The sequence below is a fragment of the Manis pentadactyla genome, chromosome 11 (genome assembly GCF_030020395.1).
Source record: "Manis pentadactyla isolate mManPen7 chromosome 11, mManPen7.hap1, whole genome shotgun sequence".
Classification (NCBI taxonomy): domain Eukaryota; kingdom Metazoa; phylum Chordata; class Mammalia; order Pholidota; family Manidae; genus Manis; species Manis pentadactyla.
The window spans coordinates 84341394-84356015 of record NC_080029.1 but is presented as its reverse complement, the minus strand read 5'-3'; the positions used below and the strand labels follow the sequence as shown (position 1 = coordinate 84356015).

The 14622-nt window shown below is 45.0% G+C and overlaps 1 protein-coding gene across 1 annotated transcript; it reads left to right on the top strand.

The window, feature by feature from the left end:
• Positions 1-11172: 11172 nt before the first annotated feature.
• On the top strand, positions 11173-14298 carry GJD2 (gap junction protein delta 2). Its single transcript, XM_057488046.1, has 2 exons — positions 11173-11687; positions 12717-14298. Exons 1-2 carry the CDS (start codon positions 11617-11619, stop codon positions 13609-13611), a joined length of 966 nt encoding a protein of 321 aa, XP_057344029.1. The 5' UTR covers positions 11173-11616; the 3' UTR covers positions 13612-14298.
• The last annotated feature ends 324 nt before the right edge of the window (positions 14299-14622 follow it).

Here is a 14622-nt window from a genome sequence, read left to right as displayed (position 1 = left end):
AAAGACTAATATTTACTGAGCGCTTATTAGGTGCCAAGTAATATGTTGGGCAATGCTCCCAGCAACCCAGTGACACTACTGTTATTTTACAGTGGAGAAAACTTCCTGGAGGCAGAGCTGGACTGAGTTTTGAACAAGTAGGGGTTAGGAGAAGGCTGCAGGAGAGACTTTCCAGGCAGAGGGCACATCACACACCATACCCTCAGACATGAGTGCCATGGTGAATTGGGGGACTGTAACTAGTTCAGGCTGGCTGGAGTTTAGGATTTAAGGTGAAGCTGTAAAAGATGAAACTAAAGAGATAAGCACAAGTTTGTTAATGTAAGGCCTCACATACCATACTAAAGAGTTTTGACTTTTAAATGTTATATTAATGGGGAAGCACAGATAGGAGAGTAAGGATCAGACTTGTAGCAAGATAACTATAGTGGCAGTATGAAGGGTGAGTAAGAGGGGATAAGACTAGAGGCAGGGAGCACAGTGAGAAAGCTAAAGAACTATTCAGGGAAGAAATGGTAAGTGGCCCTAACTAGGGTAGTGACAGGGAGATGAAGAAAGGCAATAGATTTGAGAGCTGTCCAGAGGTGCTTAGTTTTCAGGGATGCTCACTCTATTCTGGCTAAGATTTCTGTCCAAATTCCCCTCACAGGAGCTGGTCTGGAACTTGTGTGTGTGTGTGGAGGACCTCTCTGCAGCCACATTCTTTCCATTATGTGCCATAATGCCATAGCATGCCACAGGTCCCCTCAGAGGTTAGAGCAGGGAGGGAGGTTGGGAGCCAATGAGTCAGAGTCCACCAGTGGGAAAGGTGAGGGATGCACATGCTCTACAGAGAAAATCACAGGTGAAAATGTGGAAATGTGGGGAAGGATGTGCAGGGGGAATGACACAAGGATTGAAGATCAGTGTGGCTGAAGTGTAGGGAGTGTGTGTGAAAAGGACAGGCCATCCAGCTAGAGAGGCAGGTACAGGCCAGATTCTAAGACTCTCCTTAGGCGCTTGTTGAAAAGTCTGATGTAGCCCAAAGGCTGTAGAACCACTGAGGAACTGTAAGTAGGTTGGCCAGATTTCATTATAGAAAGACCATTCCATCTGCACTGTGAAGGATGGGTTAGAAGATAAATAAGGAGGCTCTTTTGAGAGCCTGAATCAAAAAAGTTATAAAAGAAAGAGAAATGGAAAATCCTTTTAAAGCTATTTAGGGGATAAACATGTCATAATGATTTGATGTATGGGTGAGGAAGTAGGAATGGACTTCTAGATTTCTAGCTTGAGCAAGTAGGTTATATATTGTGCAGTGAGAATGACATAAAAATAAATCAAATAGGGATGGGTGATGTATTGGTCAGGGTCCCAGCAGGAACACCTGACTCACTCAGCTGGGGTTTCTGGAGGGAATTTTTACAGATGTGTGAGCGGGTTTGAAGGAGCCAGCAGGGGATATTGAGACCACCCTTTGCCCCTTCCATGCCTCAGTCTTCTGCCAGAGCCTCCCACTGACCAAACCCAGATGCAAACCCAAAGTTTCAGTCTGTAGAGGTCAGCTTCACAGGGCACAGAGCAGGCTGAGAATGGCAGAGAACAAATCTGAGAGGCAAACTGAATAAGATAGGATTTGGGAGGAAATAATGAAGTCCTCTGATCAACATTTTGACTTCCAGGATTCTGTGAGGCATCCATGTGGAGATGCCCAGTAGGTTGTGTGCTGTAGAGGGCTGGGGCTCAGCAGAGATTCTGGGCTGCAGATGGATCCTTGGGAGTCATGTTCTAGTTTGACGATGACAAAGCCTTTCAGATCAAGGGTTGTGAGGAGGACTACATATGGTATCAGTGCCTCTAAAAGTGCTTTGGATTAATATGCACTTGGTGATCCTGAGAGATTATGGTAGTTCTTGCAGTTTTTGCATTGAATTGGTAGGAGCTTGGAAATTTCTTCAGTATTTGCAAGATATATGAAATCAAATGGAAGAGCAGGAAAACCAAACTACCCTCTATCTCCTCAACATAGACTAAACCTATTAAATCTCTGTGTCATATTCAACAAATGTATGCATATATTTCTTTCTTTAGATAATTAATTTTTCTTATACATGTCTTTTGAATAAACACTGTACTAAGTGATAACTATAAAAAATAAAATATAATAAGACTTTAAAATATAGTCTCAAGGTCTCCCAAATAAAATAATTCACATACTTTAATATAAATAATAGCAATTAAATAATTTTTCCCAGAGGGTCGGGTAATGCTCTGAAAGTCTTAAGATACAAAATATAAAGCAAGCAAAAGGTGGGGGTATTGTTGATGATACCATTGCAATAATACTCCCAGGAAACACACCTGAAGTGAAAAGTGAACCTATCCAGTGTGACCTATCCTTTCATCAAAAAAGGATTTCCACCTCATCCTGTGAACACATACCCACTCGGCCTACCTCCAAGTGACTCCCTGTGTACACCCCTTGGAAGGTCACACACGTGTGTGTCACAGCCTGCTGCCGGGTTGTGGAATATTTCTGGAACTGATGCCCTGCTTGTTGTCCTTTGTTCTGGGGCTGGCAGATATGTTTATGGATATGCTCAGTGATGGCAAACCCATTCTTTGAAGAGGAATTTGATTCTGTAACTCTCCAGGAGTTAGTGGATATGAATGGACAACACAGGGAAACCTCCCAACTTGTTTGCTAGGAAAGCAGAAGGAACCTGAATCTCAGCTCACAGTTGCCAAGAAACTCTATACAACGCAGATGCAAATAATTTTTTCTGTCTTCTAAATTCAGACTCATTAAAAAATGTATTTTCAGAAGCCACTAATGAAAATAAATTGGGAAATCAGGCTGGCTTATACAACTTATAGTAGAAAAATGAGGTGTGATTTTTCAGGTAATGAGGATTTTCTGACATGCTAATGAAGGGTTCTGAAGACAATTCTAAAAAAGGAGACCCAGAAATCTTTTGAGTTATGACACTACATTTGGAGTAAACTTATACTCTTCCAGGAAAACAGCTTTCATCTGTGTTCTGCAACCCAGAATCTGTTTATCAACAGTAGTGTTGATCCCCTTAATCCTATTTGATAGTTGCACTATCTTTAGACTATGTTATTCAAAATGGTCAAAATCTCAGGAAATTCTCAAATATTAATGTCTTGAGATGCTCTCCTGCAAAGAACCCCACCCTCTACCTGAACTTTGCTCTGGCCTCTACTAAACTGTCCAACTCAGGCAAAATCTGGGTTTCTAAGGTGCCCAGGAGCTCTGGCCTCCCTAACTGGAAAAAATACTTCTTTGCTATTATATAGTGCTAGGTGCCTGGCTTCCACAATTCGTTAACTATGCTCAGAGACAAACTTGTTTGAAAGAGACATCACAGGGAGTAATGCCCATAAGATTCAACTGATCATGGTGGCATTTATGTTGACCATTACAATCAGGGACTATTTATTTCCTACATAATTAAAGAGGATTGTGAGTTTGGGATGGTTCCTGAGAAGTCATCTAGCTCGTTTCCCAGAGAATAGACAGGGTTAAATGTTAGGGCTCTTTCCTTGCTGTAGCCACAAAGTCCCCAGGGAAAGAAGGCAAGTGCGAATCGGGGTTCTTGAGTGTAACCCATCAGCTAGTTCCCTGTCTCCACTCTTGCCCATCTCTCCAGCCTATTCTCTCCATAATGTAAATGGTTTGAGCTTTAAACAAACCTAATCATGTCATTCCCCTCTTACAAGCCTTCAAAAGCTGCATATTACTGCTAGGAAAAATGCCAAAGTCTTTACCTTAGATGGAAGGCTCTGCTCCATCAGACCCCTGCCTGCCTTTCCAGCCTCTCCCCCAACTCTGTGAACCAGCCAGAGACCTTGGAGTTCTCTGAAGGTGCTACCTTCTTTTACTATAGGGCCTTTCACTGCTGTTCCCCCAGCCCAGAATGCTCCTTTCCATCCCTTTCACCTGGTTTACTATGATTTTTCCTTTAGATCTCAGCTAAAGAATGCCTTTCACCCCCACCCTCCCCACAAAGCAGGTTAGCTCCTCCCTGCCACTTACATACTCAGGTCTGAATATCTCAGAGCTATCCTTTGCTAGCACTTTTAACAGTTTCAAAATTGCACATTAATATTTGAGACTGTTTGATTAATTTATATGTGTCTCTCCTACTCAATTTTAAACTCTATGAGGTCAGAGACCATGTTGTTTTGCTCATTCTGTATCCTGGCACAGAGCAGGTAATGAATAAATCTTCACTGAGCAAACAAATAAATGAGGAAGCCAAGAATCTGTATGTAATGTTAATGGGCTGGTGGGATTTGGTTGTAACAATGCATATATACACACAGTAGACATACATGTACTTTACTGATTTTTTTTTAACATATACTCTAGGAAGGTGAAGGGGTAGGTAAGAACCCTGCTATTCATCCATTCATCCATACTTCATTCATTTTTGTTCATTTAGATGTCTCAAAATGGAAAACATCCTTTTTCCTTAAACAACGCACTATATTTTCTCTTAGAGAACTGTCTTCAATGCAACAATACAAAAAATTGTGGTAAGTATTTAGGTTAAGAAGTGGATCCCCTTCGCCTATACCCTTCCCTACTCCAACAAGCAATGGCAGAAAAATATAGTCTATGCATGTGGCTTTCTGATCACTGGACCTGTTGTAGAGATGAAGCCTAGAGAAATCGAGAAAAAAGTGACTGTGACTAATTCAACCTTTTGGTGTTTTTAGAGGAACCCTCTTGTATACCAACTGTCACAACTTGGTTATTAACCTGAACTGTATGATAGACATTTTAAATGTAGACACTAACAAGTATCTGGCATGGGAAAGTCTATAGTTTTGACTGAAATATTTGTATCACCAATACCAAGCAGCAAAATGGATATTTTATTGTAAGCAATAATATGTTTGATTTATACTTTTACCTTAATGGAAGACTATCCGACCTCTGCATGAAATAGAAAGAATAATTTAATTATATTGATATCATGATGGAAACAGTGATGTTGGAGAAGAGAATACATGTACTGTGCTTGTGCTCTCAATAAAAGATTTAATCGGATGCAATCATTTCATTAATACACACATGGCCCTATAATGGGAATACAGAGGACCAGATGGCCAGGAATGGACTGAGATGAAATGAGATGGGTGTTTGCAGTTTAGCAACTAACTACTTAGCTTGTATGGATTATACTAAGTACTTACAGAAACACAGGAACACATTTTCAGAATGAAATTCTGGCTTTGTCCAGAATCACCATTCCAAGCACAAGGCTAAAGCCCATTTTACTGGACTCCTGCAGGGCTGTTGGTGGTAGGCATTATTGCACAAGTGCACAAACCTGACTGCATACTGGAATCATTGGAGAATAAAAAAAAAAAATTCATTGGCTCCCCTTCAGAAATGCTTATTTAATTGGTCTGGGATACAACCTAGATAGTGGGATTTTTCAGAGCTCCCAGCTGGTTCTAAGGTGCAGTAAAGCTAAAGAACCATTGCATTTAAGTAATTCTTGTATTTCTGCAAGTAGGGCCACTTTATAGATCAATAAAAGAAGGAAGTACTTGTGTGGTGTGACTTGGAGGGGCTCAGAACATCCCTTGCCCCAAAATAGCTATTCTCTTCTTCTGCGCAGTATTTGGAAAGCTACCCAGAAAAATTCATTTCTTTGAATGAAGGCTTTGTAAGTTAAATGAGGATAATTCCTTTGAGAAGGATAATACATTAAGTGGTTATCAGTTATTAACACCCTGGTGTGCTTGTTTATCGGATTACTTTATGATGGTGGAGTATGGGGTGGGGAGTGGGTGAAGCACAATGGTGGAGGTTCAAAGGTCACTTGGATGTGGATACAAAGTGAGTTCCAGGGATGGGAGACATGACCAAAGGCAGTTGTTAGTCAAATGGAATGATGAAGTAATATCAAAAGGAGAAATATGGTGTGGCATTCTGAAAGTCAGGTAAGACAATCAAATGGACAAGTTGGAGCCCACACTCCTGACAACCCTTGGCTGACTATCAAAACACTGCAGAAAGGGAGCTGAACATAAAGTGAGTAAGGAATGAGTGGTAGTCCCATTTCAGTCTCACCCCAGCTCCAGAAACAAGAAGGTTCTCCACACCAGACTTGGATATTGGTCCAAAAGTGATCAGAAGGCAGATAAGTTGACAAGAACTGGAAAATTGCAAAAGCCTCTGAGCCATGTCTGAGGCCCCAGAGTCCTGGCAAAAACAAGAACTGGCTGAGTTTCAGGAGGCCAAGATACCAGGCAATCAGGAGAATACATGTATGATTATGAAAGCAAGGAAGAACCTTAAAAATAAGCTTCAGATCTTCGAGAAGTTTCCTCTGGGGATAAATATCAATTCCACATAATTCTCTTGGCTGTAGATATGAAGAAGCTGGATGAATCCAACTTTTAGCAGCACGCTCTGGTGTGGGAAAAGTGCAGGAAGAGTGCATGTGGGACCTAACATGTATTCTCCCAGCTTAACTCTTCTGCCAAGGGCAGGTCTTACCCACGTTCATTTCCCCTGCAATTTTCTCGTCTCCTTTATACAGACTGGAAATGCACTCAGCTGGGAGCCCAGCTATATCCTGCCCGGCTGTGACTCTGGCTGGACAGCGACAATGGGAGCGTGAAGAGGCTGGCGTCCGGACCCCAGGCAGGCTCTTCTGCGCTATAGCTGAATGACTCTTGAATAGTGTTGACTTAAAAGAAACCTCTTCCTGCAGGTTTAATGAGCCCCCCTGGAAAGCCCCCGATGTGAATGGGAATCACGACTTGACATAAACGTGAAAGATTATGTGTCAGAAGGGCTGATTTGATTCGTGATGCAGTGTTAATTTATTTGCTGTGATTTCACACATCTGCTTTGGCCGCAATGTCATATTACGTTAGTCCCCGAGATATTACTACACAGAGGTATATTCTCTATATACAAAGTGGGTGGGGAATGGGGAATTTGTACATGTGCTTTTTTTAAAGGGATACATACCCTTTTATTTAAAGGACTAGTGATTAGAAGATATATCCCCCATTATTTGAATACATAGTTTCTTAGAACTAAGAGACTTGGCTTGGAATTTTTGTCCATGAGATTGCAGAATAGTTCTGAAGGTAACAGGCTCTCTCTCAGGAGTCCTAGGCCACCCAGGAAGCCACCATATTTAGGGCTACTTATGATTGGTGAGTTGGACAGTTTTAGTTCTGTAAGAAATATTACTCTGTAAATTTTGTCTGGACAACAAAAATTAAAGTGTTTGCTAAACATTTGAGCTGGGGCTTAAACATAGGGAAGGACACACGAGAGAAAAATCACTGTGCAGCAAGGAGTAGATTTCATTTGCCGCTTATGTTCTTTTACAGGTTGGGTTTGCCCCTCAAAGACAATTTATCTGATGGTTTCATTAGGAAACAGATGTAAGTAAGCTACTGGGGGAGATAAAGCTCAGTTAATCCTAGCTGTTTGTGAATGAAATGTGGAAGACTTTAACACAGAGACCAATCCCAAACTGAATGCTGTGCCTCCTGAGCCACAAAAACCCCAGAAGGCCACAGATGCCGGCACTTTCTGGAGCCTCTGTGTCTAGAGCTGCAATCGGCTCTTCGGCTCTCCTAGGCTGCCTCTCCGAGGCTGCGTGCTCAGCAGAAGCCTCCGGGCTGTTTCTGTGGGTGTTGAGACCACAGTGAGTGAGAGCACCACAGAGTGAGAGTACAGGGGTGGTAGTGAGAAAGAAGGCTTTCTAATGAGGGGTCCTGGATACCCCAAGAGTGTAGGAACTTTCACCAGACAAAACTGAACCCCTTTCTCCTCTCAGTCTGAATGTAACTTACAGTCCCTGGGGAGTCCCAGGGAACCCACATCTCTCAGGGAACTGCAGCTTTCCCAGGTTGAGCAGGATAGAAAGTCAGAGTAACTACCCTTACTTCTTCAACAAACTTAAGTTTCCACTACGCTACAGGCACTATGAAAAGCACATGACATAGGAAGCATGCCCTCTGCTCTCCAAGAATTTATGGTCCAGTAGAGGAGAGGTCAATAGATTCATTCTTACACTTTGTACAAATTTCCTAGGCAGTTTCATTTACCAAATTTACAAAATGTTTGAAGCTGCAAAGCTAACATTTTCACCTGGGAATCTGTGGTTGAGAAAAGAATGAAGTTCCAAGCACATATAAGGATAAGAGCAAATTCAGATATACCCATGTAGTAGATTGGATCATTGTTGGTAACTCTGTTCTCTCCCTGTATCAGAATATTCAACAATGCCCTTTGCTGTGAGCCATTATAGTTTCCCCCTCTAGATGTGGATAATATTTTCCTGCTCTATTAATGGAGGTATTATTACTCTTTGGTAAGACATGGCTTTGCAAAGCTAACATCCAGGTATTATTTCCCTTTAGATGCTTGCAGGTGGTCATGTCCACACGATCCAAACCACCATAATTATCTTTTCCTTCCTCAAAGGTCACATTTACCATCCTTTTAAATTATTTGGTCCTCTTCTCTAGGATTCTTAAATATCCCTTTCTTCATAGCTCTTTCCTTAGCTAACTTGTATGACTTTAGGCAACTTAAACACCTATGAAACAAGGGGACGGGATTACCTGATTTCTAAGGTTCATTCCTGCCCTAATAATCACAGACACCGAAGTTCTCAATTCTTACTGTTATCAGAGATGATGGCAAGAAGTTAATAAAAATGCAGGTACTTAAATCTGCCCTCCATTGATTTTAACTTAGCAGGTTTGGGTGGGACCCCAGCTTCTGTATTTTTAGTAAGCTTCCCCAGATGGCCTAATGCAAAACACAATTTGTTCTATGAGTTCCATTGTTTTTCATCCCAAACCATTGCTTTAATAGAGTAAAATGAGTTTTAAATAAGGGCTAAAGGAAAGAACTTCCCAGTCCATTTAAATGGGGATCATCAACAGGGGAGTTTGAGACAGTACAAACCTAACTAGTTGAGACAATACTCTGAGGAAACTCAGAGATGCCAAGCTCTACACAGAACCTTTTATATTTAATGTAGCACTATTGGGGCAAATTATTAATTAAAAGTGGCATTGATAAGGCTCAAAAAAGGAAATACAACATAAGTATAAAACAGTTATGAATGATTTTTAAAAATTAAAAGTTATTTGTTTTCAAAGTGCGGTGGCAATAAGGTTTTATAAAAAAAAGTTTACTGAATCCAATAGATGAGACTTTTAAAAATAGGTTCTGTGTATAAGTGTTCTTGTTTGTTTATACATGTGTTGTATATATGTGTTCATATGTTGAATCTGTTGAATTAAATATATTTCAAAATAATAAATTAACTATTGACAGTGCAGTCATAGCCTGCTGCTTAGAAACTACATTGTTAAGAACATTTACAACGTGTTTCCTGCAACCTAAGCTACATATATAGATCATAAAGACTTTGAATTGTATAGCTTATTTAGGGACATTTAAATATGTTAAACAGATTTCCTGTGAGCCTTTCTCATTAATTCACTCCTTGCCTGAGAGCCTTTACTCTGAAAGTTTCTGCCAGAGAAGGAGGGCACCCTGAGACCCAAGTCCTAAGGGAGAAGGAGAGACATCTGCGAAAACACACCAAGTCTGAGTTGGGGGATCACAATTCCTTCTGGAAGCCAATTGGATAACAAGATACACATCCATCATCCTCATCTTTGCACCTCCTCCCTGCCCAGCAGGAAATGAGGAATACCTGCTTTAGCCTAATGTTTCATTTATACCTATACTTTTCTTCATTTTTAGTGAACCCTTTTACTTTGCAGTGAGAGGCTGCTTCCTTGGGTAAAGGTGTCAGGCCTAGAAGATTTGATCACTGATCCCTCCCACATTGAAGTTGGGTTTGCCTTTAAAGGTTGTTTTATCAGAAGTGCCTTGTGAGTGGACTCAAACCCATGCCCTTCTTCCCATTCCTAGGCCACCACTTACCCAGCCACCTTGGTTGCTCTAGAACTGAAGGCTTATCATGGTGTGGCTTATGGAATACACATATGTACTATGATCCCTGTGGATAATTAATGCTGCATTATATACCTGGAATAAGGTAGCAACCTTTTGACAGTTGCATTTTTAAAAGGATGACAACTACTTACCCATTGTGCTTTTGGTGCATGTATATTAAACACTCCCAAACTACCGTGCCTCTTAACAGTGATCCCTGAGCTAATTAGCAGCCTGGTGCGATTGTTTCAATTTTCTAATGACCAATTAAGCAGTTGCTCTAGACAGAACTGAAGACTGAAAGGTAAATTTAAAAACAGAAACCAGGATCTGCTAGTCGAGGGGAGAAAGCCGAAGCCCTATAAGGAAAGGGGAGGCAGGGTGCGGCTGGCAGCGGCTTCGGTTCTGCTAGTATTATACTGGGCCTCTTGAAGTTCAGATTAGACTACAGTTTCCCAGAGAAGTAACCTCCTCCTCCGCATTAACAAATAAATAAAAAATTTTTAAAAAATAGCAGAGCCTCAGGGTTGGCGCCGGAGGAAGCGAGACCTTAACCACGGTCACACACCCGCTCTCGCTAGGCACCTCCTTGGTGCAGACTTGGCCCGGGCGCCCATCCGCAGACGCAGCTTCACACGTGCAGTTAAGCGTCAGCCTAAGTGGACTCTCACCAAGCCTTCCTCACCCCGGCATCGGATCCACGGAGGTACCGAACGCAGGCTCCCTCTCAGCCACGCAGTCCTCTCCAAGGGAGATTTAAAAGTGTCCTCCTGTCGCCCCCCACTCTTCTTCCCCCTACAGCGTCTCTAATCCGAGAGGGAATTTCAGTTGCCTACCCCAGCTAGAAGCGTGAGACGAGGGACGCGCGGAGAGGCGAGCCTGCCTCCCCACGCCCCTCCGCCCTCACCCGCGCCTCTGCTCCCGGCTGCCCCTCCTCCCGCCGGGGGCTGGCGGTCAGGTGAGGCCACCTGGGCGCCTGGAGAAGCCCCGAGAGGCGCTTCGATCTTTCCTCTCGAAGTCACCCCACTCCCCGCCGGGTCCCCGGGACTCTCACCCCGCCCCCTGCGCGCGTCCCCTGCCCCTCGGGCCCCGAGCGCAGCGACAGCCGCCCGCTGCGCTCGGCTCAGCTCCGCCGACCTGGCGTGACGCAGGCGGAGACTACTTAAGGGCGGATTAGAGGCGGCGGCCGCGGATTCCCGAGCCCGGCAGGCAGCTCCGCGCGCTCCGCCCGGGCCTGGCAGGACGCAGCGCGGGAGCGCCCGGCGCCCGCTGAAGCGCCAGGCGCGGGGCCGCTGTCCGCACCTTCCCCGGCCCCAGCCCCGGGGCGAGCGGCGCCCGGAGACTCTCCCCCGCGGGCAGGAGCTGGCGGACCGGCGCGCCGCCACCCCGGACGGCGCGGGAGGTTCGTGCCCTCTCCCCGGGCCGCGCCAGCTGCCCCATCAGTCGGGGCGCGCTTGGATTCCTTTCCTCACTTCCCTCTTTTAAGTACAATAAAAGGGAGAGGGGACTCGTGGATTTTTAAAGAATTGTTTACTTCTTTAATCGGGGGCAATTGCTTCCAGTCGGGAGGTGCGGCCCGGGGAGGGGCCAGGAGCGGGAACGTGCCCCGTGCTGCCCAGTCTTTGTCTGCCGCCTCCGGATGCACAGCGATGGGGGAATGGACCATCTTGGAGAGGCTGCTGGAAGCCGCGGTGCAGCAGCATTCCACCATGATCGGGAGGTAAGGGCGCCGAGCCGGCCGGCCGCGGGCCCCGTCGGGCGGCCCCGGGCGGCCCCTCTCCGGTCCAGACCAAGCCCCAACAGCCCCCAGCCCATCCTCTACCCCCTCGCCATTGTCCTCTGTCCGCGCGTCTGTGTTCCCAGCACCAAGGGATTACCCGATGCCAGCGATGCCCTCCTCCCCAGCTGCCCCCGGTCAGCCCTCCATCCCTTCCCTGTGGAGCACCGCCAGGGGTTCACTATTCTCCCATAAGGAAAGGACTTGTTGGCTCAGTCGCGCTTCCCCCACTCCCCTGTGTCGGAGCCAATCTCCATCCGGTTCCCTAAATAGAATCTACAAGGAAGGCAAGATTGTATTTGGACAGAGAAGGGCAAATGGGCAGCTGGATTCGCTCTTCCTAGCAGATGTATCTTTTCCCAACAAATACTTAGGAAGCTAAATTGGTTTGGCGGTTAAGATATACACAGCGTCAGAAACCACCCACCCAATTGATACTTCTGTGTCTTCATATATATATGTGTATACACACACATATAGATACAATATTCATGTATATATGGATATATATTTCATAGCTATCTGTTTATATAAAGCATTAAATTCAATATCCACACAAAATGAACGAAATATCTACTTGGTGTAGTTATATACACCCTCTGTGTAGACTTTGAAACAGGTACTCTGTTCAGATATTCCATGTTCATTTGTCACATTCAGAGTGAAGGTGTGTTTTGTGCCTCTGTACATTCCATGTACACAGATGAAATCTGTTGTAAATGTTCAGTATCTAGATATATATATATATATATACACCTGAGATCCCTGTAATATAAAATGTTCCCAGTATACCTAGCAGAAAGGTAAGAGACAAAAAGGTTTCCTAGATTCCCAGCTCAGTACCAGGCAGGCGTGGACAGCTCCCCAGCCAAAAGGCTGGAAAACACCCAGAGCAGGGCAGCAGGGCCAGGGGTTCCTAAATCAGTGACTCAGCCGGTAAGAATCTCTCTCAATCGCTCTTCCCCTGCTCAGGATCCTGTTGACTGTGGTGGTGATCTTCCGGATCCTCATTGTGGCCATTGTGGGGGAGACCGTGTATGACGATGAGCAGACCATGTTTGTTTGCAACACCCTGCAGCCCGGCTGTAACCAGGCCTGCTATGACCGCGCCTTCCCCATTTCCCACATTCGTTACTGGGTCTTCCAGATCATAATGGTGTGTACTCCCAGTCTCTGCTTCATCACTTACTCTGTGCACCAATCTGCCAAGCAGCGAGAACGCCGCTACTCTACTGTCTTCCTTGCACTGGACAGAGATGCCCCTGAGTCCATGGGCGTTCCTGGAGGAGCTGGGGGTGGGGGCAGTGGTGGTGGCAAACGAGAAGATAAGAAGCTGCAAAACGCCATTGTCAATGGGGTGCTGCAGAACACAGAGAACACCAGCAAGGAAACAGAGCCAGACTGTTTAGAGGTCAAGGAGCTGACCCCACATCCATCCGGGCTGCGCACTGCAGCACGATCCAAGCTCCGGAGGCAGGAAGGCATCTCCCGCTTCTACATTATCCAAGTGGTGTTCCGAAATGCCCTGGAGATTGGGTTTCTGGTGGGCCAATACTTTCTCTATGGCTTCAGTGTCCCAGGGCTGTATGAGTGTGACCGCTACCCCTGCATCAAGGAGGTGGAATGTTATGTGTCCCGGCCTACTGAGAAGACTGTCTTTTTAGTGTTCATGTTTGCTGTGAGTGGCATCTGCGTTGTGCTCAACCTGGCTGAACTCAACCACCTGGGATGGCGCAAGATCAAGCTGGCTGTGCGAGGGGCCCAAGCCAAGAGGAAGTCAGTCTATGAGATCCGCAACAAGGACCTGCCCAGGGTCAGTGTTCCCAATTTTGGCAGGACTCAGTCCAGTGACTCTGCCTATGTGTGAAAGGGCAGGTTTTGGAAAGGCCTGGTGGGTGACAGGTAGCCCCGAGGCCAGTGACTATTCGGAGAGTGGCTCTGTTGGCCCCCATTTTTGTGATTCTCACCTTTGAGGTGTAGGGTAAGGCTGTATCAGTGGAAGAGGAGAGAAAGTAGAACCTTGACCGCATGACACACCATGGGTTCCACAAGGATAGTTGTGTAAAGTGATGAGATGGATGAGTTGGACTTTTGGGGGCCCTTTTCTTTTATGGCCCAATCTGATCCCGGTAACAGTGGACTTGCACAGCTTCCAAGTAGGACTGAGCTTGTTGAGCTCTGTATCTTGGTGAATGGCATGAGTCAAATATTTCACTGGTACAAGATCTGTGACCTATTTCAACACATCCCTTCATCCTGGGCTGCAGGACAAACATCCTTGAGGCATCCTTCATGTACCTCCCCCATCAGCATGCCCCTCTCCTTCAACCCAGGATAGCATGCCAGTTTTTTTCTGAATCTGGCCTTACAGTAAACCTAATATGGTTTATCTGCAAGCTAGAGGGAATTACATGGGGTGATTTTTGGGGAATGGCCATGACAGCGGTTTGCATTAAAGCCCCATCTGACTAGCCCTTAGTCATTATGAAAACCTTAGGAATGTCTTGATATTTCCAGTTTTTTAACTCAAACTGCACTGGTGCTGTTTATTAGGGGCAGGGGATGGGTGGGAGGGAGGGAACTGCAATATGCAACTATAGCACTTCTGTGAGATGGTTGTGCACTGTTAGGCATGTGGTTATGAGCTTTGGGGTATTTCTGCCTTCCAGCTTGTGGACTTTGGATAGCATTAATTTTTTCTGTTGTTGTTAATATTAAGGGTGTTTACCCTAGACACAGAATTTCAAACTGGTATATTTCATTCATTTTATTATATAGTTATGTTATGTAACACAGCTGCATTTCATTTTGCCATGGTTTGGATTTACCTGTGTGCTCACACCAGAGACCTTAATCAGCCCACATTAATCCTGGTTTA